This window comes from Carcharhinus amblyrhynchos, chromosome 15, assembly GCF_965287045.1.
Source record: "Carcharhinus amblyrhynchos chromosome 15, sCarAmb.v2.hapA, whole genome shotgun sequence".
NCBI lineage: Eukaryota > Metazoa > Chordata > Chondrichthyes > Carcharhiniformes > Carcharhinidae > Carcharhinus > Carcharhinus amblyrhynchos.
The window spans coordinates 53,014,646-53,040,257 of NC_137338.1; the positions used below are offsets into that span (position 1 = coordinate 53,014,646).

The 25,612-nt window shown below is 42.2% G+C and overlaps 1 protein-coding gene across 9 annotated transcripts in view; it reads right to left on the bottom strand.

Annotated features, from left to right (window-relative positions):
• dmd (dystrophin) overlaps nucleotides 1–25,612 on the bottom strand; it is a 1,714,977-nt gene that overhangs the window by 1,501,041 nt on the left and 188,324 nt on the right. The window contains exon 1 of one of the 9 annotated variants that reach the window (XM_080203925.1): nucleotides 5,648–5,833. The exons of 7 other annotated variants lie outside the window; for them this stretch is intronic. In XM_080203925.1, coding sequence (XP_080060051.1) covers nucleotides 5,648–5,714 — 67 coding nt within the window. In that variant the 5' untranslated portion in view covers nucleotides 5,715–5,833. Of the gene's footprint in view, nucleotides 1–5,647; nucleotides 5,834–25,612 lie in introns of those variants that run through there. One more of the 9 variants, XM_080203932.1, reaches the window with a different exon arrangement.

The window sequence follows — 25,612 nt, forward strand, 5'->3', positions numbered from 1 at the left end:
GCATTTTTGGGCGCCGCACCTGCGCAAAGATATTTTGGCCTTGGAGGGAGTGCAGAGGAGGTTTACTAGGCTGATACCGGAGTTGAGGGGATTGAGCTATGAGGAGAGGCTGAATAAACTGGGCTTGTACTCGTTAGAGTTTAGAAGAATGAGAGGAGATCTCATTGAAACGTATAAGATGATGAATGGGATGGATAGGCTAGAGGTGGAAAGACTCTTCCCGCTCAAAAAAGACAATAGGACTAGGGGGCACAGCCTCAAGATAAAAGGGGGGCGGTTTAGAACGGAGTTGAGGAGGAACTTCTTCACTCAAAGGGTGGTGAATCTCTGGAATTCTCTGCCCGTTGAAGTGGTGGAGGCTGCCTCGCTAAATATTTTTAAGACGCGGGTTGATGGGTTTTTGATAAGAGAGGGGATTAAGGGTTATGGGGAGAGGGCGGGAAAGTGGAACTGAGCCACGACAGATCAGCCATGATCTTATTGAATGGCGGGGCAGGCTCGAAGGGCTGGATGGCCTACTCCTGCTCCTATTTCTTATGTTCTTATGTTCTTATTACTGGAGCTAACCTGAACCAAAGCCAATCTGGATCAGGTACTGAGCCAGATTTGGCAAAGAGCCTGATCATGTTTTATACTGACTCTGCATCATTCCAGACTGTAAGCCTAGGAAGAGAGGAAGGAGACAGGAAAGCAAATTGAGTGGCTTGGGAATTGCTACTTCAGTAGCCTTGAGCAATAACGTTTTGCTTAAGAATACAGATACCCTTAATAACATTTTAACGCAGAAGAAATCTTTCCCAAGACTAATGAAGTTTATTGACTCAATTTTGTTTAGTTAATTAAGTCAACTAATAAGATGCTGCTAAAAATAGAGCTGAAGGAAAATCTTGCTGACGTGCTCACTCTGAGCAGCTTCTATCTGTACTTCAACCAGAAACCATTTCAGTTTCATACACATCTGTTCTCGTGCAAGCTAGCCCTCGGATGGAACCTAGCAAAAGATATGAGATTCCCACACTACAATCCATGACCTTCACCAACATGCCACCCACCAAAGCAGCTGCTGGATAACAGAACAAGTTTCTAAAGAATACAATATTACCTCATGAGAAAGAAATCTCTGGTATAGCGCTTTATCTGCTTTCTGAGCAAGACAGAATTCAAGGCAATCAGTGCCAAGATTATTCTGTCTTTGGCCTTGGCACAAACACAAGATGCCAACCCACAAAAGTACAAAGAACGCCTCCAGTAAAACTTCTTTAGCCCAATTATGAATCAGAGATGGAAAAGAGGCGTACTTTCATTATCCTGAAATTCTTCAGAGCTCTTTTATCCTTTTCAAAAGTCAATATGACCTTGACATAAAACTACTTTTCAATGTAACTTTTTAGTTGAGTTTTCCCTTCCCCCCTTCATTTCTAATTGTGTGTGACATAACCTACTGCACATGCTTTCTCTGCTCACCAGTTCCTTCACCTCCTTTCTGGAGAATGTTGAGTCTTCTCAGGCATCTCAAGCCCTCTGCTCCCTCATCCATTTCTTTCATGTATGGAACGAGAGCATGAGTTATTCATGGGAACATCACATGTGAGCCAACTCAATCCCGTCCCAACATCAGTACAGTCAGCCAGGTATTTATCAGAGAAATTTAAATTAAAAAGCACTGTATAAAAATTAAGCAGCACAGACTGGGGTGGTTCTTGCTCTCGGAGAGGTTCCATGCTGCGGCACTGTAGGTAATTTTCTGACGAGCCCTATCAGTAGGGAGTCTCAGCCCTTGGAAGTGTATCATAGAAATTCAGCTGCACACTGCCATCAATTTTCCAGCTATTTAAAATAATGGTTGCCAAATAAGTGCATCTCACTTTCGAATATGCACTCTCAATGGGCAAACTCCCAGTTATGAGTGAAAGACAGAAAATTTCCTTTCATTATTTTTTCCCCCGAAGCATGATCTGGTTTGATTGCCTCACACGTGTAAAAAGTGGAGTAAAGATGGTCGATTTCAGAGAGCACCAGCAACACAAAGCAGGCACTATTTGCTTTACATTTTGTAAGTGATAGGCCTAAAGCCAGTTATGGGCCCTCTCTGCCAGATTCAATACTGAAGAGCTGAACAAGCTCCTTTTGGGATTTTGAGGTAGCTGCAAGGAAAGCACCACCAGAAGTTTTATCTCTAACGCTGTAGAGATACAACAGATACTGGCAGCTCACCCAATTACTATTAATAATGTCCATGGCCCATTTTCAAGCCAGCCTTGGCCTCCTCACTTCAGACACACATTATACACCAAAGTTATACCTCTGAGATGACAAAGGATAAATGTTATTTGTGGCTTGAATTTGAACATGGTGGGCTGAATGGGCCATGTGCAACAACCAGCATTTATAAAGCACTTGTCATGCACAAATAGATGTTTCAGAGTTCTCTACAGGATGATGGATAGCTAAAGAACACTGCGCAGCAGAGGGGAAAATGAGTCGTAAAGAAGAGTCTGAAGGAAGTTTCTGAACGCAGTGAGGGAGATGGTTAGGTCTAGCACAAAAGATGGATGTTTTAGGGTGGGGACATATTAGCTGCAGAAGCATCTGCCAGTGATGGAGCAGAAGGAAACATGATCTATAACAGACAGCAGTGTTGAAGAATACAGGATTTGCATCAGGACATATGGCTGGAAGAAATTGTTCATGTAGGGATGTAGAAGGCTATGGAAAGATTTAAAAGTCACACCATTTCAAACCCTTTAAAATGTGCCTTACAGTCAGAATTCAGGTTTAAAACTAATGCTGGAACTCCAACTGTGTGTGGATTTTTCATACCGGCTAATAAGTACTTTTTTTAAAGTTTATTTATTAGTATCACAAGCAAGCTTACATTAATACTGCAATGAAGTTACTGTGAAAATTGCCTAGTCACCACACCCTGGTGACTGTTCGGGTACACAGAGAGAATTTAGCATGGCTAAATAACCTAACCAGCACACCTTTTGGATTGTGGGAGGAAACTGCAGCGCCCAAGTTTTCATGGGGAGAACCTGCAGACTCCACACAGACAGTGACCCAAGCTGGAAATTGAACCCAAGTCCCTGGCGCTGTGAGGCAGCAGTGCTATCCACTGTGCCGCTCTTATCCCTTTGATAAAGTTGTTATTTTCTAATACCTGTGCCATAAGTGTGCATTCCAAAAGCAAGTTTCTCAGTTAAATGAAGGTTCAACAGAACCAAGTCCATTTGGCTGATGGCCTCAGCACATGGTGGGAGGTCAATTCACGATCAGAAAAAATGACCCCACTTGGGAGTGACAGTCCTGACGTCATGAAAATGCAGGAATATGTCAGAGAGCCTTTGTGGCACAGATCCTTTTGATTTTACTGACCCACCCCTGTCTCCCAACATGCCTCCTGACTAATAAAGTGAGTTACAGTGCAATGCCCAATTAGACAGACAAAAGATACATGTAAATTAGTGCAGAGCCCACAAATGATTTTATGAGTCATTACGGGTCCTGTGACATCTGCGAAACCCAGCCGTTTAATTTGTGAAGGTGACATCTGTTTGCAGTTCACTTGAAAGGTACAGAAGTAATTATGAAGGAAACTCACTTCAGTAAGTTACATCAAAAAAGATGATACGAAGACATTTCTGAGGCTCAAGATATATCTTGTGTAGTTTTGGTCACCTTATATGGTGTGCAGTTTTGGTCCCTTATGTGAGGAAGGATGTTCTTGCTCTAGAGGGAGTGTAGAGTTTCCCAGACTGATTCCTGTAATGGCTGGACTGACATATAAGAAGCCATTGAAGTTATGACTGTATTCACTGGAGTTTAGAAGAATGAGGGGGGGCTCTCAAAGAAACCTATAAATTCTAACAGGACTCTACAGGGTAGACACAAGAAGGATGTTTCCAATGGTGGGGGTGTCCAGAAACAGTCTGAGGATACAGGGTAGATTGTTTAGGACAGGGAAGAGGAGAAATTACTTCATTTAGCGAGTGGTCAGTCTATGGAATTCGCTACCACAGAAAGCAGTTGAAACAAAAAACATAGGGAGAAGGAAGGATCAGGCTATTAAGCTAGATAATCAGCCATGATCATGATGAATGGTGGAGCTGATTCAAAAGGCCGAATGGCCTTCTCCTGCTCTTATTTTCTCTGTTTCAATGTTGTGATGCTTTAACTCCACAATGCATTAGTAACACCACTGAAAATGTTCCTGCCTAGAAGTAAGAGTGAATGGTAGATTGAACCTCTAGGTATGGGTGAAAACATTCCAAGACTGCTGCAGCAGCATCTTACTTGATAACAAAGAATGGAGAGTAGACGAAGGGCCGGGGAGGAGGAAGGAGTGTAGATCAGAGGTTCAGGGGTGGGAAATTGGTCAGAGGCCTCAGTAGGAAAGGAAGTTGATTTGTAGGGAGGTGGCCCAATCATGACAGCCACCTTTATCCAGAAGCTAGATGTGAAGACAGTTGCGGGCATGAAAATGGAGAGACAGCAGCATACTGGTCATGTCACTTGTCTAGTGATCTGGAGGCCCAGGCTAATGCTCTGGGGATGGCTGGCAGAATTTAAATTCAATTGAAAAATCTGGAAAATAAACTTGTATCAGTAATGATAACCACTTAGTTATCACTAATTGTCGTATAAGCCCACCCGGTTCGTTAATGCCCCAATGACTAATGTTTTAGCAGTGGAGAAATCTTCATAAGGTTTAAACCCTAGAGTAGCCAAGAACAAAATGCCTTGAAATGCAATTCTAACATCAGGCTGTTGCCCCGAGGACAAAATACAGCATACGCTGATTTCTATAAGCCAATTTTATTTCGGGAAGTATATTTTCAATATTAATCAAACTCGGCAGGGAAAATGTATGGCAAACATGATCAATAACATAATGGCAAAAGGATAAGGAAATAGGAATCAAGTAGACAGCTTCAGCTGAAGAGCTAACACCGGCACAGGAATGATGGGCCAAATGACCTCCTTCGAGGCTGTAAATTCAGTGCTTTTATCATGTTATTGAGTCACTTGACAAGTACTTGGCACAAAAGGGCAATGAGCTGCATAGGTCCATCTCACACAGCCTCTTTAAGTCAGCATAGAAGGAGTGTCAACAAGTGCAAAATGTTAGGCTGCATGCTGACACTGCAACAGCTTCATCTGAAAAAGACTCGAGCTGATGTGAAGCTTATTAAATCTGCTTTTATGCCTCTTAGAAAAATCTGAACCAAATGTCGCTTGGTTTTGTTCAGTGACATCCAAAAGGGAATACATGAGTGGCACAGATTTATGCTTCCAACACTCTGAAACTTACTGCAGAAACTCTAGAAATTCAGAACTCCCGTGTTGTTATTGGTGCTAAATTTGTTAATTAACTGAAGAGGTTAAGTTAAAAGAAAGTATCTAAACATTTAATTAGCATTAGCTAAATCAATATTACATAATTGTCACACACTCAGAAATGCATTAACCTCACTTTACTTATGATTCAGTCATTTAACTCTGTTAAAAGCAGACTAAAATGCAACCATAGTTTACAGCAAATTCCTCATTACAACATACTATTTTCATTCACATGTGAATCTAGAAAATCACAACTGAAGCACAAGAATTTGCAGCAAAGGCAAATGTTTGTGCAATGATTACTTACAGTCATCTTCCTGTTCTTCACACCAAAACATTGCCGACGATTGTAGTTTACGAGACAGAAATGCCATCAAGTTTTCAAACAACTTCAAGGTTAGTATGATCCTGCTGACAACTCTTGCTTTTTTCACTCTTTATAATCCACACAGACGTCTACTACTGTTCCCTCAGTTTATACACATATATCAAGAAAGTTAACTGTCCTTGAAAGGAGACCTCTGCAGGGGAGCAATGATCAGCTTTCCAGCATGTTGCAGGAGTCACTGATGTCTGCACTGTGGAGGCCCCAAGATGTTTCAAATTCCAGACCCTGCGTAGAAACAACTCCCTGCCCAAAAGTGTAGCTAGCCACATTACAACTTCCTACGGACAGTACTTATAAGGATCTGCTCTTCTAGTGGTCTAAATGATAGCTTCAAACTATGCAAGGCAGCTGTTCCTGCAGTTTTAGCAACTGTTAGTACACTTTCCCTTGTCTTTGAACATTATAAAAGGCGTTCCAGTTACAAGTGGCTTCACACTGTCAGAAAGCTGTATTATATCTACACTTCTTAGAAACAGTGGATTCACTCGCCTTCTGCAGATTTCAAACAAATTAGGTTCTCCCACAAATAGGTCATTTGCAATTTAAAGTAAAATCTTTAGTGTTGAGAGTATTGAAAAAGAAATAAATGAGTGTACATTTTAAAATAGACAGATAATTACAAACATTTGTTTCAGTTTCAATTGCCTCGGGTTTGGAATATTCAAAACCAGGATAGCACAGTCATTTTCAAAATTTTTGTGTGGAGTACCACTCTGCAAAATATCGACAGCCTCAGAGGTCCCCCACAAGCAACCCAACCAAAATAACTAGCTGGATTTTACTGATCCTGTAGTGTCTGGCTAGCAGCTGGAAAGGCTGGTAACAAGTTGCCGTTGCCATGCCACCTTGCCAATGATGGGAAGATGGTGGAGGATCCTTCCCACCTAGAGCCCAATTGAGCAGTCAATTAAGGGCTTCATACCATTGTGGCTAGCATTTAACCAGAGGTGGGTGGGCCTTCTGACACTTAGGTTTACCAAATGCTCTCCCTGTCAGCCTCTCAGTGGGCTTTACAGGCATCCTTTGGCCTATGAATTCATGGCAATCCCCTGCAGCAACAGCAACACCATCCACCTAATCCCATCTTCACCAGGGTCCACCTGACTAGTCATGGCATCCTCAGATCCCACTTATCTGGTTGTGAGGGTGCAGATCCATCAATATATCTTCCTTCCCCTCCAGGTGGGCCCTGCAGTGACCAAAGATTCCAGCATCACTGCTGAGACACAGGCACTCTGAGTGCCTGGCAGCTCCTAGGGGCAGATAGCTGACATAAGAACATAAGAACATAAGAAATAGGAGCAGGAGTAGGCCATCTGGCCCTTCGAGCCTGCCCCGCCATTCAATAAGATCATGGCTGATCTGTCGTGGCTCAGTTCCACTTTCCCGCCCTCTCCCCATAACCCTTAATCCCCTCTCTTATCAGAAACCCATCAACCCGCTTCTTAAAAATATTTAGCGAGGCAGCCTCCACCACTTCAACGGGCAGAGAATTCCAGAGATTCACCACCCTTTGAGTGAAGAAGTTCCTCCTCAACTCCGTTCTAAACCGCCCCCCCTTTATCTTGAGGCTGTGCCCCCTAGTCCTACTGTCTCTTTTGAGCGGGAAGAGTCTCTCCACCTCTATCCTATCCATCCCATTCATCATCTTATACGTCTCACTGAGATCTCCCCTCATTCTTCTAAACTCTAACGAGTACAAGCCTAGTTTATTCAGCCTCTCCTCATAGCTCAGCCCCCTCAACTCCGGTATCAGCCTAGTAAACCTCCTCTGCACTCCCTCCAAGGCCAAAATATCCTTCCGCAGGTGCGGCGCCCAAAACTGCACACAGTACTCCAGCTGCGGCCTCACCAATGCCCTATACAGCTGCAGCAAGACCTCCCTACTTTTATATTCAATCCCCCTCGCTATGAAGGCCGATGTTGGGAGGCAGCAGCAAGGATGTCCACATAGCCCTTATCCTCCCCTGGAGCCCCAAGACACACAGTGAATAAGGTGGATGTTGGGAGGGATGTCCCCTTAGCCTCCCCCAGCCCTCCTGCAGCAACATCTGTAACTGACCCCGCCTCACTCTCGCTGTCTGAGGCTTTGCCCGCGTTCGCTGTGAAGTAGATGGAGACGGACTCGGTGGAGTCGTCGCTGTCCCTCTTGGCCTCGTATCGCCTCTTCTTCTTGCGGGAGCTCTTGGGTTTCCTCACGCCGCTCTGCCTCTCCACAATGGACTGGATGCACTCCTTGAGGGAGGACACCTCGTTCTTCAGGCCGTCAAGGCAGCTCTGGATGGAGTCCAGGTGCCAGCGTATCTCCAGCTGCTCGTCGGTGGGCCCGTTGGCCGGTGAGGCCTGGGCCTGGGCCTGGGCCTGGTGACCCCCCTCCCGGCCCAGGCCCTCCAGCACCAGGCGGCTCTTGTGACTTCGCCAGATGCAGTAGATGCCCAGGAAGCCTGAGGCCACGCCGGCCGCGGCCCCCGCCACCAGGCTCAGGGCCTTGAGCCTCTCCTGATTCAACATTGACCCGAGGAGGGGGGAATGGGGGTGTCAGTCATGCCATTGTCCCCCTCACACACACAGCCCCCGCCCGGCGGCCGGAATCCAACAGGTGACAGTTACATGACATTTTCTTTTAGGTCCCAAAGCAGATTCATCCCCCTGCCCCATTACTGCATCCAGCCCCACACAAATCCAAAATCAATGAGTGTATGTGTAAGAATAATGGGGGCAATTTTCACAAAATAATTCTGTGTCCAACGGGCGGGAATACAGGAGATGTTCCCACTTGTTTTGTTGATGAGCTGAGCCTCAGTGATTTATGGCACTCAGTGCAATACAATGGCTGCCAGTTGAACCAGGCTAATAAGGGCAGCAGCTGGAGCCTGAATCTGCCAGAAAGGCCAGCAGCAGCGTGCTCAAGTGGCCATTGTGCATGCCTCTGATTTCCCAGTATGCTGGTGGATCAGCTGACATCCCCTTCTTCACGGACGTGGGCTTTTCCCCCTTAGGAATAGCTGCCCACCTTGACATTGCTTGCCATGCAATCACCACCTCTCTCTGATCACCGGCCTCCCAATTGGAATCCCCCCTCAACCTGATTGCCGGCCTTCCAATTGGAATCCCAACCACTGCCTCCCTCCCCCTGCCGATCGGCAGCCCCAACCCCTAGCCCCTATTCCATGGTGTACACCCTTCCCTCCCCTGCTATTCCCCCCATTTGGCCCCAACATTTGAAATCCCACCCCCTCAAGCCATGCCCCTTGTACTGCCCAGTGTCCAGTGGGCACTGTCAGTTTGCCAGGGTGCTGGCCTCCACTGCCAGGGTTCTGGGCTGGCAGTTCCAGCAAGGGGAACTGCCCCCTGCTCCTGATTTCACAAGGGCCTCAATGGCCTCCAATCCCACTGGTGAGTCCATAGATCTGGCCCCCCATTGCTGGGGACCAACTACGATTCCTGTTGTGAAGTTGGAGAGCCAAATGGATTTTCACAGTAACTTCCTTGCCGTGTTAATGTAAGCCTACTTGTGACACTAATAAATAAAAAAAAGTGTCTGGAACTCACTAAACAGACTGAAATGAGCTGCTGAATATTTAAATCAGCTTCACGTCGTCTTCCTGGAGAATCACGATCTGCCAGACGCTGGGTGCAAATCCAATTTTTTGGGTCCCATTGGAATTTACCACCTTGTTACACTGGTCAAGTAATGTAGCAGGGAGGGAAAATTGCACCCAATGTCTCAGAAATTCTGTATTTTGGGAAATCCTAGAAAACCCAATGTTTCCATGCTCACAACATGATCTGACACCACATGGGCCATGTATAATGTTAAATATACCAGCAAAACTTTAGGTGGGTCATTAACTGTTGCAAGCCATAGTAACTAAAATGACTTTATTTATAGTCAAGTGCTGAGAATATGCTACTGTCCAAAGAATTGTTTGAGGTTAGGATGACATGTCTTGTAGGATTGTACCAGTCACAAGGCACTTCACTCTTAAATTTCCTCTACCCTTCAGACTTTCAAAAGATATTTGATAAGGTGCCACATCAAAGCATAAACAAAACATGTTGTCTGAATGATGAGAGATTGCAGAGCTCTGAAATTCAGAGGTGTCTGGGTGCGTGAATCGCCAAAGCCTAATGTACATGTACAATGAGTAATTAGTAAAGCGAATAGAATGTTCTCATTTTATACAAAGGGAATTGAATATAAAAGTAGGGAGGTTATGCTTCAGTTGTACGGGTCACTGGGTGAAACCACATCTGGAGCACGATGTACATTACTGGTCTCCTTATTTAAGTGAGGAGATTGCATTGAAAGCAGTTCAGAGAAGGTTTGCTAGACTAATATCTGAAATGGTGGCTTGCCTTCGAAAGGAAAATTGGTAAGGCTAGGTTTTATCCACTCGAGTTTAGAAGAATAAGAACTGGTTGAAACCTTTCAGAAACTGAGGATTCTTGGCAGAGTGAATGTGGAAATGATGGGAGAATCTTGTGGGAGAACTTAGAACTAAGGGTCATTATCTGAAAATAAACATTCATCCACTAAGATCGAGATGAGAAGAATTTTTTTCTCTCATTGGGTAGTGAGTCTTTGAAACTCCCTTCCTTAAAGGGTAGTGGAAGCAGAGTCTTAAAATATTTTCATGGTAGAGGTCAGCAGATTGCTGATAAAGTGTGCACAGTTATCAGAGCTAGGCATAATTCTGCTAAATGGTGTATGGGTTCGAGGGGCCATGTAGCCTACTCCTGCTCCTAATTCGTATACTCATATGGAGATAGAAAATTAAAGGCAAATGATGAAAACTGTTACAGTGATGAGTACTACCAGCAAATTTATCTGCAATGGAATATAAATGCTATAGGGATAAATCCTACATCATAGCAATGGGAAAGTAAATCTAGCCAACTGCAGCTCAGTTTTTGACAATGGAGTCTCTAAGCACATGGCAAATAGATTTCATATTTGTAATGTTAATGATACTGGGAAGTCAATTCTGAAGATGTCCTTAAACAAGCTTCCAAGGACTCCATTATTGAGCAATGATTTTAAAAGGTCCTCCAATAGTTTATGACATTTATTAAGTGCTTAAGCATTGGTAAAACCTGTTAAATATTTTGATAAAAATTGGGTCTTTTGCTCATACTCATTTAAATAAACTAAATAGTCAGCAGCCAGAAGGGCAGCTTTGTATGTGTGCAAGCAAGAACATGCAGAGCTCTATGTTAGTGCAGTGACACAATTCACAGTCAGATATGTCAAATTCAAAGCTTCCCATCCATGGCCAGCCAACAATGCAAACTGTCCTCCCCAGCTCAAGGCAAGCTTAAAAGGGCAGAATAAAGTACAAAATATTTGTCTTTTTCATTTGCAAATACAATTCAAGAGTGGAAACATATGTCTCCATCACACTCCATCAGCAAAGCTAAGCACTGAGTGAAGACAAAGTATTATTGATGCTGGGTGCCATGCTCTTATGATACCATTTTCCCAATTGTGTGTCCCCCACAAGTGGAGGATATATTTTACTGTCACGAATAGAGGAGAAAGAAAAGTTAACACCATCATGTTGATTTCATGTCCAAATAGCAAGAATGCTAAATAGAAGCAACCCAATAGGAATAAAACTATTTCTATGGCTTAGGCACGCTTCCCCATAACTAGCTCATCACTCACCATCTCATGTGTCATGAGATTATAGCTTCTGCAATCCAATTTCCCACAAAGCTAGTAACCATCCATACGACAGTCCCACTGAGAAAAAGAGACAAGCTGTTGAAGATTTTCATCTAGATGATGTTGCCATGGGATCCTCTCTGTTCAGCTCTCGCCAATATTTTTACCAGTTTCTACATGAAAAGCCTCTTTGACGGAATGACACTTAACTTCCAGCCCCTTGCATATTTCTAATATGTAGATGATACATTTGTTACATTTGAATCTGCAGGTGCATGTAAGAATTTCCTTACACAGCTTAATGGCCTCCATCCACAAAACACCCAGTCACAAGGCAGCAGGTAGCCATTGAGATCAATATCAATGTCAGGGGTCAGGCCCCTGGATCTGGACACTGTGCCACAAGAAGTTCAATGACCTCACATGACTGGTCATGATGAGTGAATGTATCAATTGCCATATCTCACCAACTCCGCCATTAGCCTCGCACATTACACTGCTCAATTCACTACACCCCCATCATTCACCGACAAACAATTTCTGTCAATCAAACCTCCGATCTAACATTAAAAGCACTGCCTCACCCTCACACACTCAGCACTGCTACAAGCCTCACATACATTTCCCAGCTTGTAAACATTACCAGCTATTCAACCAAGACAACCACATCGGCCTAGCAGATTGAACCATGCTTACTGACACACTTTCCTCTGATGTGAAACCAGACTCCAGAGATGATGATAGGACTGGCACACCTGTAAGAGGAGGAAATGATGCTAGCCACTACTAGTTCAGTCATTCCTGAGGTCATGGCCAACAGCAGGACCGAAACTATCAAAGACAATGGTATCTTTATATTTAATCTGTCTTCTCTCATCACAGTTCCTGCTCAAGCCACATTCGCTTCTGATTTAGAAGCTGCAAATAACACAATTATTAAGCTCCTACTTTTATCCTCTTCTTGTCCTACAACATCCTTTCACTAAAGATATACCCAAGGCTGATTAGTTGACCTTTTTATGCAATGTGACATTATTTGATCTATAAATGTATGCTGCAGTGTTTATTTTCTGGTGGCTTTTGTGGCCAAGTAGATGCAGTAATGGTCAGTAATGGAGAGAAAGTAAGGTGAGGGGCTGTTGGGCTTGGGGAAATTTGGGTTGTGTTTATTCACATATACACTTGGATGGGATTTTCATTGACAGCCCAAGCAGAAAGGGGCCTTCTACATTGCCTCCTCCCTTCCACTTTTTATTCCTACTCCACTGCTGATCGCAAGGGTTGTCCCCTCATGATGGTGACATTGCACAGCAAGCAAGCAGAACCTTAGTGCCCATTCTGCCATGTACAGCAGAACTCCTTGGGAGCAGCCCAGGCAGCAGAAGCAGTGCTTTATCGCACCCAATGGTCTGCTTAATCGCATTTGATATGGCTGCATGGCTTTCATTGCATGCATGTTGTCCACATTTGCATGGTTGCACACTGGAGCAATCAACCTTGCCATCAGTGAAGAGCCCTTCTTGCCCAGTTGGTACATTTTGCTAGATTGTAGTGTACGCTCAAACGAAGATGGGACAGCAGTCTTCTGTACAATGAAGATATTGTGACTGCTGCCAGGACAGTGGGCATTGATTTAATGCCTATGGTGACACACCAGCTAGGCATTGATGGTGTGCGTGTATCCATTTCAGGATAATAGCAGACTTGGCATGCAGCGGATGGAAGGTGAGGTGTACACAGTCAGTAGCACCCTTCACCACAGGGAAGCCTACAATCCTACTGAAACCATATGCTCGATCTACCTGCTTCTCTCTGGCAGAGGACAGTAAAATATTCAGCTTCTTTTTTGATAGGCTGACTGACCTCCCTAATGCAACAGTGGATATAAATTGCAAGTTGTTGCAAATATTTCCAGCTCAAACTTAGAAGTGGCCAGACACGTAAAAGATCAGTTTAACCAGCACTGACAATGCAGTCCTTGCCCTGCTCGGAAGTTGCTGATGGCAAATTTCAATGAGATGTCCTTACTGAAGCACATGCATTTCACACATTATTCCTCACTGAAGTTGATGCAGAAAGATTGCTCCTTGAGCACCCTGGTGGATGTGGCCCTCTGCCGAGAGCTTTTCACCCTCCTATTCATCTGACTTTCCTGCTCTGTATGGCTTTTGCTCATTCTCCAAGTCATTCTGTGACCCAAAGGGGAATGCCTACTAGTCAGCAACTTTTACGGAAGCAACTTTAAGTTGCATCCTTGAAGTCAAAAAAGGCTTTCGACATTTGCCGTACCACTCTGTATAGAGTTTTGCAACCTGAAGCAACTGGGGAAAGTGCAAAACACTTGTAGGTTTGAAGCAAAAGCCAGCGGAAATCAAACAGCGGCTACCATTTAGGTGGCTGATGTCTCACTTAAATAGCACTGGTGGAGGAGGGAAGTGGTGGGTGGTTAAGACAAAGGTCCTTCCTGCTGCTGAGCATGTGTTTAATTGTGTGAGGTTAAGAGAGGGCATTGGTTCGAAATGATGTTGAAAATGGCACCACCAGTTTCATAATAGCAATGCACACTGAGTGGCACAACGATCTGCTTGTTCTGCAAACATTTGACACACATTCACTGCATGTACACTACTCCCCTCATCAGTGTGGCATCCAGCCATGATTCATCCTTCAAATGTGCATGTATACACCACAGATGCCATCACGGAATTGTGAGGGTACTCAGTGGAAAAAAAACACTAACGTGCTGAATTTCTCCTCCATTATTTCTGATACCAATTAAGAGCTAAAACTATGAATTAGTTGATTATTAATAAAATCAATATTCTTATTGTATAATCAAAATTCCATAAATAACAATTTTATTAAAAGATCTTTCGGCAAAATGGCCTTGATGACTCACCAAATCATTAGAATGTGAATAATAAACCAGTTAATCTAACAAGAAGTGACTCAGGGCCATTTTACAGGACATTATCAATCTTTGTCTAAAAACTGTAGCAGCCACAGGTAAATAAAGAGAAGTTAGAAATTACTAAACCTACTGAAACATTTGCTAAGAACAATTTCCTCCTCCTCCTTCAGGTACCTTGCCATAAGAGGGCATTGATGACGATGAACCTCCATTGCATTGGCCGATGAATATGCTTGGGGAAATAACGCAGTGGTTTACCATTGCCTTCTGACGCATGGTTGTCCAGGAAATTCTCCTGCTCTTACCTCCTGCCATCTAGCATACTGGAAGGATTAACAGGCTGGTCATAAATCTGCTTTTGGCCAAGTTACACAGGTCCCATCCTGCAATCCAAACATTTTATTCAAAACAGAAATAGCTCCTAAAAGACATGCATATAACCCATAGCCAGAAAACACTCTTCTGGTCTACGGGATTCATATTTAAACTCCTCTTAATCAGATGGTGCAAATACAAACGTGGGGGGCAATTCTCCCAAAAAAATTCTAAGTATCAGATTTGTGCAAAAACTGGAGTAAATCCCACTGGTTTTTTTCAGCAAGGGTTTCAAAATGAACCTCCCACACACTGTGCACTGCAGAGTGCACCAGTGTAAATCATGTGAAAATTCAGGTAGTGGGGTCAATTCCCACTGAAGAAGCCGGCAGAAAAGCGCTGAGCGGGCCACTGCACATGCACTGATCTGTCAGCGCCGACATCAGCGCATGCACACTGGCTGTTCTCTGCCAACCTTCCGATCACTGGCCAGCTGTCCCGCACCCCCTTATCCCCAGGCCCTCCGACTCCCCACGGCCCATTAGCTGGCCCCCAGAACATGTCTGGGCCAGCCTCGACCGCACTGGTGCCCCACTTTGCCCCCCCACCCCACCGGTAGCCCTGATCTCCTGATCCCTCCCCCCCCTCTGCAATCCCGACACCCCTGTAGTCCTGATCCTTCCAACAGGCCAACCCCCTCCCCCAACCCACCACAATGCCTGAATGATGTTTATGGAGTGAGGTATTTGTTGCTGTAATCTGTTTTACTTAAGAAGGTCGTGTTCAACTAAAAATACAATGATTTTTGGAATATGCAGAAAACTTCCAGGTATTTGGATAATGCAAGTTGATAATTTCTCTTGAAGTGTTACTGCAGAATTTGAGAAATCTGTTGTTAGTAAGATTAGAGTAGAATGGATCCTATTATTCCCATTCCAGTTAATCGTACTGGGCCAAGACAGTAAAATTATATTATATTTATGGAGACACATCAAGTGCAAAGATTGATTGGTCAGTTGAACTGATTGGGCCTTCAGTCTGGAGCAAATGCTAGGTTTGATGTGTTGGAATTAAGTCATACGATGAAATACTGAAGTAAAGAATACTTTAAGAACAAATAATGAATTAAAATAATTAAATCTGGATAAATACATTCACAAATTCCCATCTTCAGGCAACCTAAACTAGTCATTTTTCATGATGTTTCTTCACATGTTGATATTCCTTATGGGTATCCTACTGCATCTGATTTCATAATAATGTGATAGGGAGAATGGGAAACGTTGTCTCTTTAACTAGATTGTTAAATGTATTCCGGCTGCTGAAACATTGGCTTTGTGGAGCCAAAGGACGTGCGATTCTATTTCTCAAACTTTTTAAGTGACATTTTATACAGGGGTGTACTAATGTAGTACAGTCATTGAATGCTCTGTAGATATCGGTTCACTGGAGATAACAAACACTCTACAAAAAGTGGGAATGAGAAAAGGTGACAATTCCACCTTGTGGTCCTGAAACAAACACTGGCAAGAAAGGAAACCTCTACAATCAAATGGGTGTGTACAATTCAGCAATTGTCAGAATGTCAATTTGCTTAGCAAAAATAAATTCTTGTATGATAAAATGTTAGGAGTCCCATAGGAGAGACATCTTGCAATACAGTGTTTAATACAGAAATATGGAAGTCTTTGATTTGTTTTGAGATCTTGGTTGTATGTATCACCTCTACTCTTTGTTTAAAGAGGGAGAAGGGAATTTGTTAATTGTATATTAGGCATATGCAGGTGGTAGGCGTTAATCAGGGATTCACTTGTGCTCCTATAAATAGGAAGAGATGAACTGTGGTTGCTCAGTGAGGAGGTGGATGTTTATATTGTACATCTCTGTAAAGCTTATAAATGTGTGTAAAGATTGGATCCAATTCTATTCTTCACCATCTGGCATTCTGAAATAGAACACTGATTACCTATAAACCTTTCATCAGCATGAAACTCTATTAATAAATTTCAGGAAATACAGGTTTTTGACTGGCGACATGGTGGCGCAGTGGTTAGCACTGCTGTCTCACAGCACTAGAGACCTTGGTTCACTGTCTGTCTGGAGCTTGCACGTTCTCCCATGTCTGCGTGGGTTTCCTCCAAGTGCTATGGTTTCCTCCTACACTCCAAAGATGTGCAGATCAGGCTGATTGACCATGATAAATTGCCCCTTAGTATCAGGGTAACTAGCGGGATAAATATGTGGGGTTATGGGAATAACAGCTGGGTGGGACTATTTTCGGTGCAGGCTTTATGGGCTAAGCAGTCTCCTTCTGCATTCTAGATTCTATGATTCTAGACAGCAATAAATTATTAAGGCTTACAGATTACTCGAAGTAGAACTATGAAGGGTTTGTCAGACCATCAGAACTGATCATTTTAACCCTGTACTTCCAACCTCACATTCCAAAACAGGTGGGTATGGATGCATGGGCATTTAAAATACATGCTTGGACCCTACCCATCTCAATCCTATTCTCTTTAGGTTTTAATAGTGGCAGAGCAGATGGTGGGTAGCCAACTTCAACAGGTGCATCTATCATTTAAATAGTTTAAGGCGGCTACATGCCTAGAATCTTGCTTTTCTCCCAGCTTTAACACTGGCTAACAGGATATCAGAAACTCTGACAATTGAGGGGAGATAAGAGCTGCTAGATGAAACATGTCTGTTTCCGGCATTACTGATGGGGCAAGAGGAGTTGAAGCACTTTTCCTCCCCACAGCCACATTGGGCAACTATTCCTGGCTCAGCAATCTGAGGTCCTCCAAGGACCCACCTGCTTTCTCTTCCACTGCAAAAAAAATCAGAATTAATGGAAGAATGACTCTTGCTTTTGAGGAGACACAAATGAGATGATGTCTAGTTCCCAGCTGGAGAGCTTCAGTCTTGTGTCAGGCTCCATATTCAGCTCCAGAAGTTTGAAAATCCAATCTCACGATTGTATGTTCAAAGAATAAAACAAATCTTGCTTATAACTGTACACTGTTGTTGCTCACACTTATGTTGACTTGTACTGAAGCTGGTCCAGTTATGTGATGTCAGATGAGGAATCCGTCAAGTCCTTGGATGGCCAAGGCCAGGAAACTGTGTCTGTGAATGGTATTTTAGATCAGCCCACGGACTACATTATGAGAACCATTGCTCTGCTGAACTTTGTGCAAGTCCGTCTCTGACTAAGTCCAAGGAGATACAAAGCCAAAAACACAACAACCCACGACCCAACTTCTGGAGAAGCTACTGATGATGAGCAACTTCTAAGACAGCTTTTGTCAAGCAGCAGTAACAAAGGCTAAGTGAGGAGCTAAGCTATTTGCCTTCGGGTATATTAAACATAGTTAATTGTGTTTTCATTAAGAGGCACAGAGTTAAGGCTGTTTTATTATGAACAAGATTGCAAAATTAGCAACTTTCTACATTTCAGCATACGCATGCTGCCAGCAAGTTATACGATGAATAACAACGTTGTCATTGTGCCGTGTCACAAAAAACACTTCCCACAGAGTATTATTTATTACATCCCAATCCCAACTGACACGGATGGTTATTCAGATGTAGATTATGCATGTAATGTAGGAGGGAAAAAAAGACTTTTTACGTAAAAATCATTATGTTATCAGCTAGTTTGCCAAAGAAATCTATTTAAAAAAATTGACAGCTGAGGAGAAATGGAGCCCGCAGTCTGATGATGAGTTGCAGGATTGTATTTATAAAATAGAATCCTCTGACTGTGTAAGATTAACATGTTATTAAAAAGATTTTGAGTTATTCTAAACCAGTGGAGTGGAAAAATGGAGGCCTGAATCCATTGGTTCTTGCATCAACGGGCTCAGTGGAATGAGCTGCAGCATCATCAATCAGGTCAGGGCCTTCTCACTGTTGTTTCAACTCTAGAACTGGGTGGTTTCAAAAAAGGAAATGCACTTGATCATCCCTCAAATGTTAACAAGTTAATTGTTGGAGGAATAATTGTTCTTTTTTGCCTTACTAGAGTATTCAGATTGTGGTAGAAAGGAAAGTATAGCAGTCCAAAACAAAACTTATTCAGTCTTCGATCTAAATCTTCTTTTAAACATTAAATATGATCAGTATTGATTAAGAATAGACAATGGTAAGCTAATTATAACATGACATTTAAAAATCCATTCCAGTCAATTAATTGCATTTATGTAGCATACTTAACTTAGCAAATGACGCAAGGTACTTTATGTGAGGGTGATGATGAGTAAGGGGCTGGTGGGAGTGAAGGGTAGAATAGAGACAAAGGACATGTGTCAACCCAGGGGTGATGAAATGCTTAGTCAAAATGATTGGATTTGAGAAAGATTTTACAGAGGGAATGAAAAGTGAAATGCAGAGAGGTGAATGAGTTCAGTAAAGGGATTCCAAAGTGCGGGGCTGGGCATCAGGATCCTCTGGCACCAATGCTAAAATGGGAATATGGGTGGTTAAGAATATAATCTGATTAGAATATGCAAGTTGAAAAATGTCAGGGGAGCTGCACAGCTGGTGGAGGTTGCAAGGCTTAAAATAACTGCAGGATGAGTAAGGTCTAAATTTTTGCAGGGATGTACAGGGTCTCTGGCTCAGCCAAAATAACACTGGGTTCTCAATTTCAAAAGTCCTGCCTTGAACCTGGGATTCGAGGGGATGAACGGGGCAAGTTGTAGTTTTCACATCTGTGGCACACAGAGGCAGCTACAAATGAAAATGCAATTTTCATGACCTAGGTTTCTGAAATACCAGTCGAGGGCTTCACATTTTTCAGGAGAAAGTCTAAATTTACTGGAGTTCTTTGGAGAGATAAGATACTTATTCATACAGGTAAGAAACCATGGACTCCTTTTGGATAGGTCAGACACATTTTAGATTTTTAAAAGGAGACATGACGCATGCAAAAATAGATAAATTCATTGGAACTGTCAAGCTGTCAAGGCATTTAGCTCCCATTAAACCATCAAGCCATTAATGCATTTAAACCTCCTGACCTTGAAAGTCTGCAGTTTTTAAATCGGTGCTTGCTATTTCACTCTGGCTGTTGACAAAAGCCTGTTGGCTTTCAGTAAGTATCTCTGCTACATGACTGGTTTTACAACCTATCATTGTCATAGTGGGTGCTTCTCATTTCACAGTTTGTTTGAGTGAGACAGTTTTTGATGTGAGCTATGAATACAACCACTTATTTTTTTATTATGGAATAATTATTTAGAAATATACATAGAAAATAGAAGTGGGAGTAGGCCATTTCGTCTTTCAAGCTTTCTCTGCATTCATTGCGATCATGGCTGAGCATCAAATTCAATATCCTAATCCCGCCTTCCCCCCCATACCCTTGGGGTCCCTTTATCCCAAGAGCTATATTTAATTCCTTCTTGAAGTCACACAAAGTTTTGGCCTCAAGTACCTTCTGAGGTAGTGAATTCCACAGATTCACCACTCTCTGGATGAAGAAATTTCTCCTCACTTCAGCCTTAAAAGGTTCATCCCTTATCCTCAAACCATGACTCCTAGCTCTGGACTCCCACCATCGGAAATATACTTTCTGAATCTACCTATCTAATCCTGTGAGAATTTTATAAATTTCTAAAAGATCCCCTCTCACTCTTTTAAACTTCAATAAATTTAATCCTAACCAATTTAGTCTCTCCTCATATGACGGTCCTGTCATCCCAGGAATCAGCCTGGTGTACTTTTCCTGTATTCCCACAATAGCAAGAGCATCATTCCCCAGATAAGGACACCAAAACTGCACACAATACTCCAGATGTGGCCTCACCAACGTCCTATATAATTGTAGCAAAATATCCCTATACTCAAATCCTCGCTATGAAGGCCAACAGACCATTTGCCTTCTTTACTGCCAACCTTCAGTGGCTGATGCATGAGGCACCAAGGTCTCACTGAGTACCCACCTCTCTCAATTTACACCAATTCAAATAATAATTTGCTTTCCTATTTTTGCTAATGAAATGAATAATTTCACATTTATCCACATTATACTGCATTTGCTGTACGTGGTCCAACTCACTCAGTCTGCCCAAACCACACTGAAGCAACTCTGCATCTTCTCACAGCTCAATGTCCCACCTAACTTACTATTATCTGCAAGTCTGGAGATAGTATATTTTGCTCCCACATCCAAATCATTAATATGTAATGTGAACAGTTGAGGTCCAGCACAGATCTCTGCAGTACCCCACTAGTCACTGCCTGCCAATCAGAAAAAAAAACATTTATTCAACTCTTTGCTTGCTGTCAGCTCACCAGCTTTCTATCCATCTCAAAACACCATCCACAATCCCACGTGCTTGAACTTTACATAGTAATCTGCTATGCGAGACCTTGTTGATAGCCTTCTGAAAGTCTAAATCTCCCTCGTCAACCCTGCTAGTTACATCCTCAAAGAATTCCAGTCGATTTGTCAAGCATGATTTCCCCTTTGTAAATCCATACTGACTTGGTCTGATTATACCATTGCTTTCCAAATATTGTGCTATGAAATCCTGAATAATGGACTCTAGCAAGTTCCCTACTACTGACGTTAGGCTCATTGGTCTATAGTTTCCTGCTTTTTTCTATCTCCCATGGAAGGTCAGAAACCCCATTATCGTACATTTAAGTATCATTAGAGGCTTCCTTACTGTTTAGGCAGGTTCAGATAGGAGATCCAACTAGCTTGGCTGACTTTGGTGGCCATGTTAGATTAAAATCTGTACTGTGTTCTACTACAGCTTTGAATTAATCAAAGCTATTCATCTCAGGATGAACTCTGACCGAGTTCTTGTCACATTGCATTCTTGATGAACTGATGAAAGGGAAAAGTATCCCTTGCTAAAATTTTGTTGAATTCAGCTATTGCTGTGGATACCTGTAGGTGGAGAAAAGTCATCTTTAAACCACTGTGATGTACCACATGAACAGACTTCAGTAGTTGGTCAGTTTCAGCATGCAGCAAGAAACAATTTGTTAACCAAAGAGTTACCTTCAAAAAGCAATGTCTCTGCTGAGATCCGATTTGTGATTCTACAAAAGGACGTCACATCAAGGCTGCCTTCTAGTTTACTTTCATTAACGCCGAATTCATAGAATTATAGAATCATAGAATTTCTACAGTGCAGGAGACCATTTGGCCCATCGAGCCTGCACTGACAAAAATCCCACCCAGGCCCTATTCCCGTAACCCCATGTAATTACTCTGCTAATTCCCCTGACACTAAGGAGCAATTTAGCATAGCTAATCAACCTAACCTGCACATCTTTGGACTATGGGAGGGAACCAGAGCACCTAGAGGAAACCCACATAGACACAGAGACAGTGTGCAAACTCCACAAAGACAGTCTCCTAAGGCCGGAATTGAACTCAGATCCCTGAGGCAGTTGTGCGAACCATTCCAAATGACAGACATTCTCACAGTTATCAGACAGAAAAGATGTCATCCAGTTATTGTGGGTTTCATTTGGACACAAAATATTTACACGTTTGTCAAAGAATCATACCCCTCTCGTGAGCTTTCAATGCTGAGTTTCCCCTCACTTCCCTCGTTATTTAATATATTTGTTTAATCAGCCAGTGCTGATGGCATGATTTGGGAACTGTCTGGGAAATGCTATAAACCTGACAACATGACAGGTCTGAATTATAACCACAATAACAACTTACATTTATATAGCACTTTTACATCAGAAAACGTCCCAAGGTGCTTCACTGAAGCATAATCAGATAAAATACGGAATCAGCAAGCCATTAGCTCAGACTAATTCAGCAGTTCATCATTTTAGCACCAAACATCAGCTTCACTCCTTCGTTCTATCGGATATATAAACTCCCTGAAATTCAATATACGTGAGATTATCAACACTCACTGTTTCTCCATGTATTTGAATCAACATAAGCTGGAACAAGCTGCCAGAAGTGGTAGTAAAGACGGGTACAATTTTGTCTTTGAAAAAGCATCGAGACAGTTACATGGGTAAGATGGGTATCGAGGGATATGGGCCAAATGTGGGTAATAGGGATTAGCTTACTGGTTATTAAAAAAAGGTTGGCGTGAACAAGTTGGGCTGAAGGCCTGTTTCCATATTGTAAACCTCTGTGACTGTTATGGCATGTTGCACTCAGTAAGTTTTCAAATCCAGGCCTGCAAACAGAGGTAGGAATCAAGGAGGGAGGTGAAAATAAAGCCAAGGAATATGTCTAGAGAAAGACATGTTGTGGAACTGACACACCAAAGAAAAGGTTTTCTGCCCACTTCTAAAGATCAATGTGTGATACTACAAAAAACTGGAAAAGAGAAAACAAATTATTCAGTATATTAAACAAAACATTTTTCCTGCAGCATTTTATATAACTGTAGGAGGACATACACTGAGCAAAGTCAAAGTGGCAGATTTTCTCCATTTAAAGAAAAATTTATTTCAACTCTTTGGGGAGAAGTTTCAGCAACATAAATGAATGAGCTCAATTTGAAAACACAAGTGGACAGATTCTGGGGAGAGGTGGGGCAGGTTGATCCACAGCATGGTTCACTTATATTCTGTTTTGAGGGTCTCAGACACAGGTACCAGAATTGCTTATGAATTCCACCCATTCTGCTTCCTTCTGAGCAGAAGCTTCCACATCTGTTGAGAGCAATATGGATTCCATTGTCGGTCTAAAAAGTTAAGAAAATTTGCCAAGGTAAAAGTTGGCTCCACAGGTTTTCTCTTCTCATTGTTGACTAAAGTTCCCTGCAGTCAGGACAATTTTTTAAAAAGTTATATTTGGCTATTCGCTCTCCTTCGAGCAGCTTGATGTTGCACCTAGATGCATGTAGTACAGCAATGCAGATATCTGTATTGCATTTATATAGATGTGGGTCACTCCAATTATTCAAATGGACCATCGCCATAAGCCTAAAACCACAAGCTAAAGTTCCACACTACCTAACTCCAACTACTCACAGCACCAACCACACAACCCCTCAACAGCATCAAGTTAAAAAGATAGCCCTCCCTTTACAAGCATTTTCATTTCACACATTCCCTTCGGATGAATTATAAATCATTGGATACTAAGTTAATTAGGTCCTAAATTCACAAAAGTCTTCTGGATTATGGTTCATCGGCCTCGATGTGGTTATTGAAAATATATGTCATAACTTGTTTTCAAAAAGCAGGTCCCACATTATAAAAGCAGTAAAAACATTATAAAAACTACTTGGAGCGTAATCTTCAAGGCTCTGGGAAAACAATGACTTAGAATCTGAGAAATGTGCAACACAAAGATTTCCTGCTGTGCGTTTGCCTCACCAATCACTTCCCTTTGTTGTTATCAGTCATATTCCTCAAATAACCCCTCCATAGCTCTGAAATATTCCTTTGCCAAAAATACACACACTTTTATTTAACAGGAACATTTTACAGGAAGGCCTTTCTGTTTAATACACTGCTCCTGTCGGTGTAATGTCCATATAGTCCAGCCATCCTGCCTTGTACAAATCATCATTATTCATTAATTGTACTAGACAATATAAGCAGGCTGTATGATCATAAAAAATTAATCATATCCTTGCTTGTTGTCTATTAGTGTGCACTTTGCAATCACAATGGCCACCACTGTAGTTGCCCAACTGAGATCAGTTAACTCAACATAGGGTGAATATCAAGCTTGGAACATTCCTTATCTTTATGCTGTAGTTCCACAGCGAGCAGAAATATTAAAGCATCTTTGCTAAGTATTGAAACAGAGCACAAATTAAATGGAACCATGAAACTGATTTTTTCATATGTAAATATGTAATGTAAGAATTGTAATTCCCTCCTGAGTTAAGGCCACATGCCTCTTCAGCGTAGATGCAAAATGCCACTTGGTATAAGCCTACTAAATTAATGAAACTAAAGTTTAAGTACACAGGTGTACATTATTGATGTGCTCTTGAATGACTAATTATGAGTATGTCTTCGATCTACCGTCTAAGAGAATTGTAGTCATATAAATTGGATACAGTGAATGAAAATTTTGTAACATCTGTTTCCCAAAGGCGCACATTATGTATTTTTGGTTATTTCAGAGCAGACGACTGTCAGTAAAGTGCCCTAAATTGCTCAGTGGTGTCCTAGAAAACTAGATTCTAGCAATCCGATTCAATTTCTTTGGAATTCAAGGGTTAATGGTGAGAATCCAAAATCCTGCAAGAAACGGTCTTACAGAGTTAGTGGCTGATAGAAAGCACAGGACTGTCGATGTTGAATGGTGGGTAATGTTTTGTTGATTAAGAAAAAGGCACAGAGTGACTATCCTTTATCTTGTTGTTGTCCTCCTGTTGCGATTTCATACCTAAAAATAAAAGGACTTTCACATATAGACAGGGGAGGAACAGAGCAGTGAGTGGGGAAAAGATTGAATTTCTTTGCAGGTTGTGTTACTACAAGTAATTATATTCCAGGCAAATTAAACAGGTTAATACAATAACTCCAGGAGCTAGCTATAAAGGAACAGTGCTTTATTGAAAAAAATAAAGTAAAGCAAAAAAACACAAGCACAAACCTGTGGTGAACACAACAGGTCCCAACCAGGATAATAGAATTACAGGCCCATTTGGGCCTGCTTTATTCAGGGCCCAGTAGACGAGCTCCACCTGGTTAGTTAATTACCAATCCCTAGGGAGTCATATTCAGTGAGTCCTACAGGGAGGTCAAACAGTGATTCCCCATGCAAGTCATGGGAGACACCATAGTTAATTAGATGACCGGGCTTTTCTCAACTAAATAAGATATTTTTTCATTACAAGTATTTGGCATATGCCTCTTTAGCACATTGCTGCAAATAAGGAAATAACTGCCAACAGACCTAGACCTATCAGAGTAATTGATCAAAGATATGAATAAAGCTATTGAAAGAGATGAGAATTAACAGTATAAAAGATGATGCTTTTAACCCAAGATATCAGATGAGAAAGACAGAGAATTTTCAGGA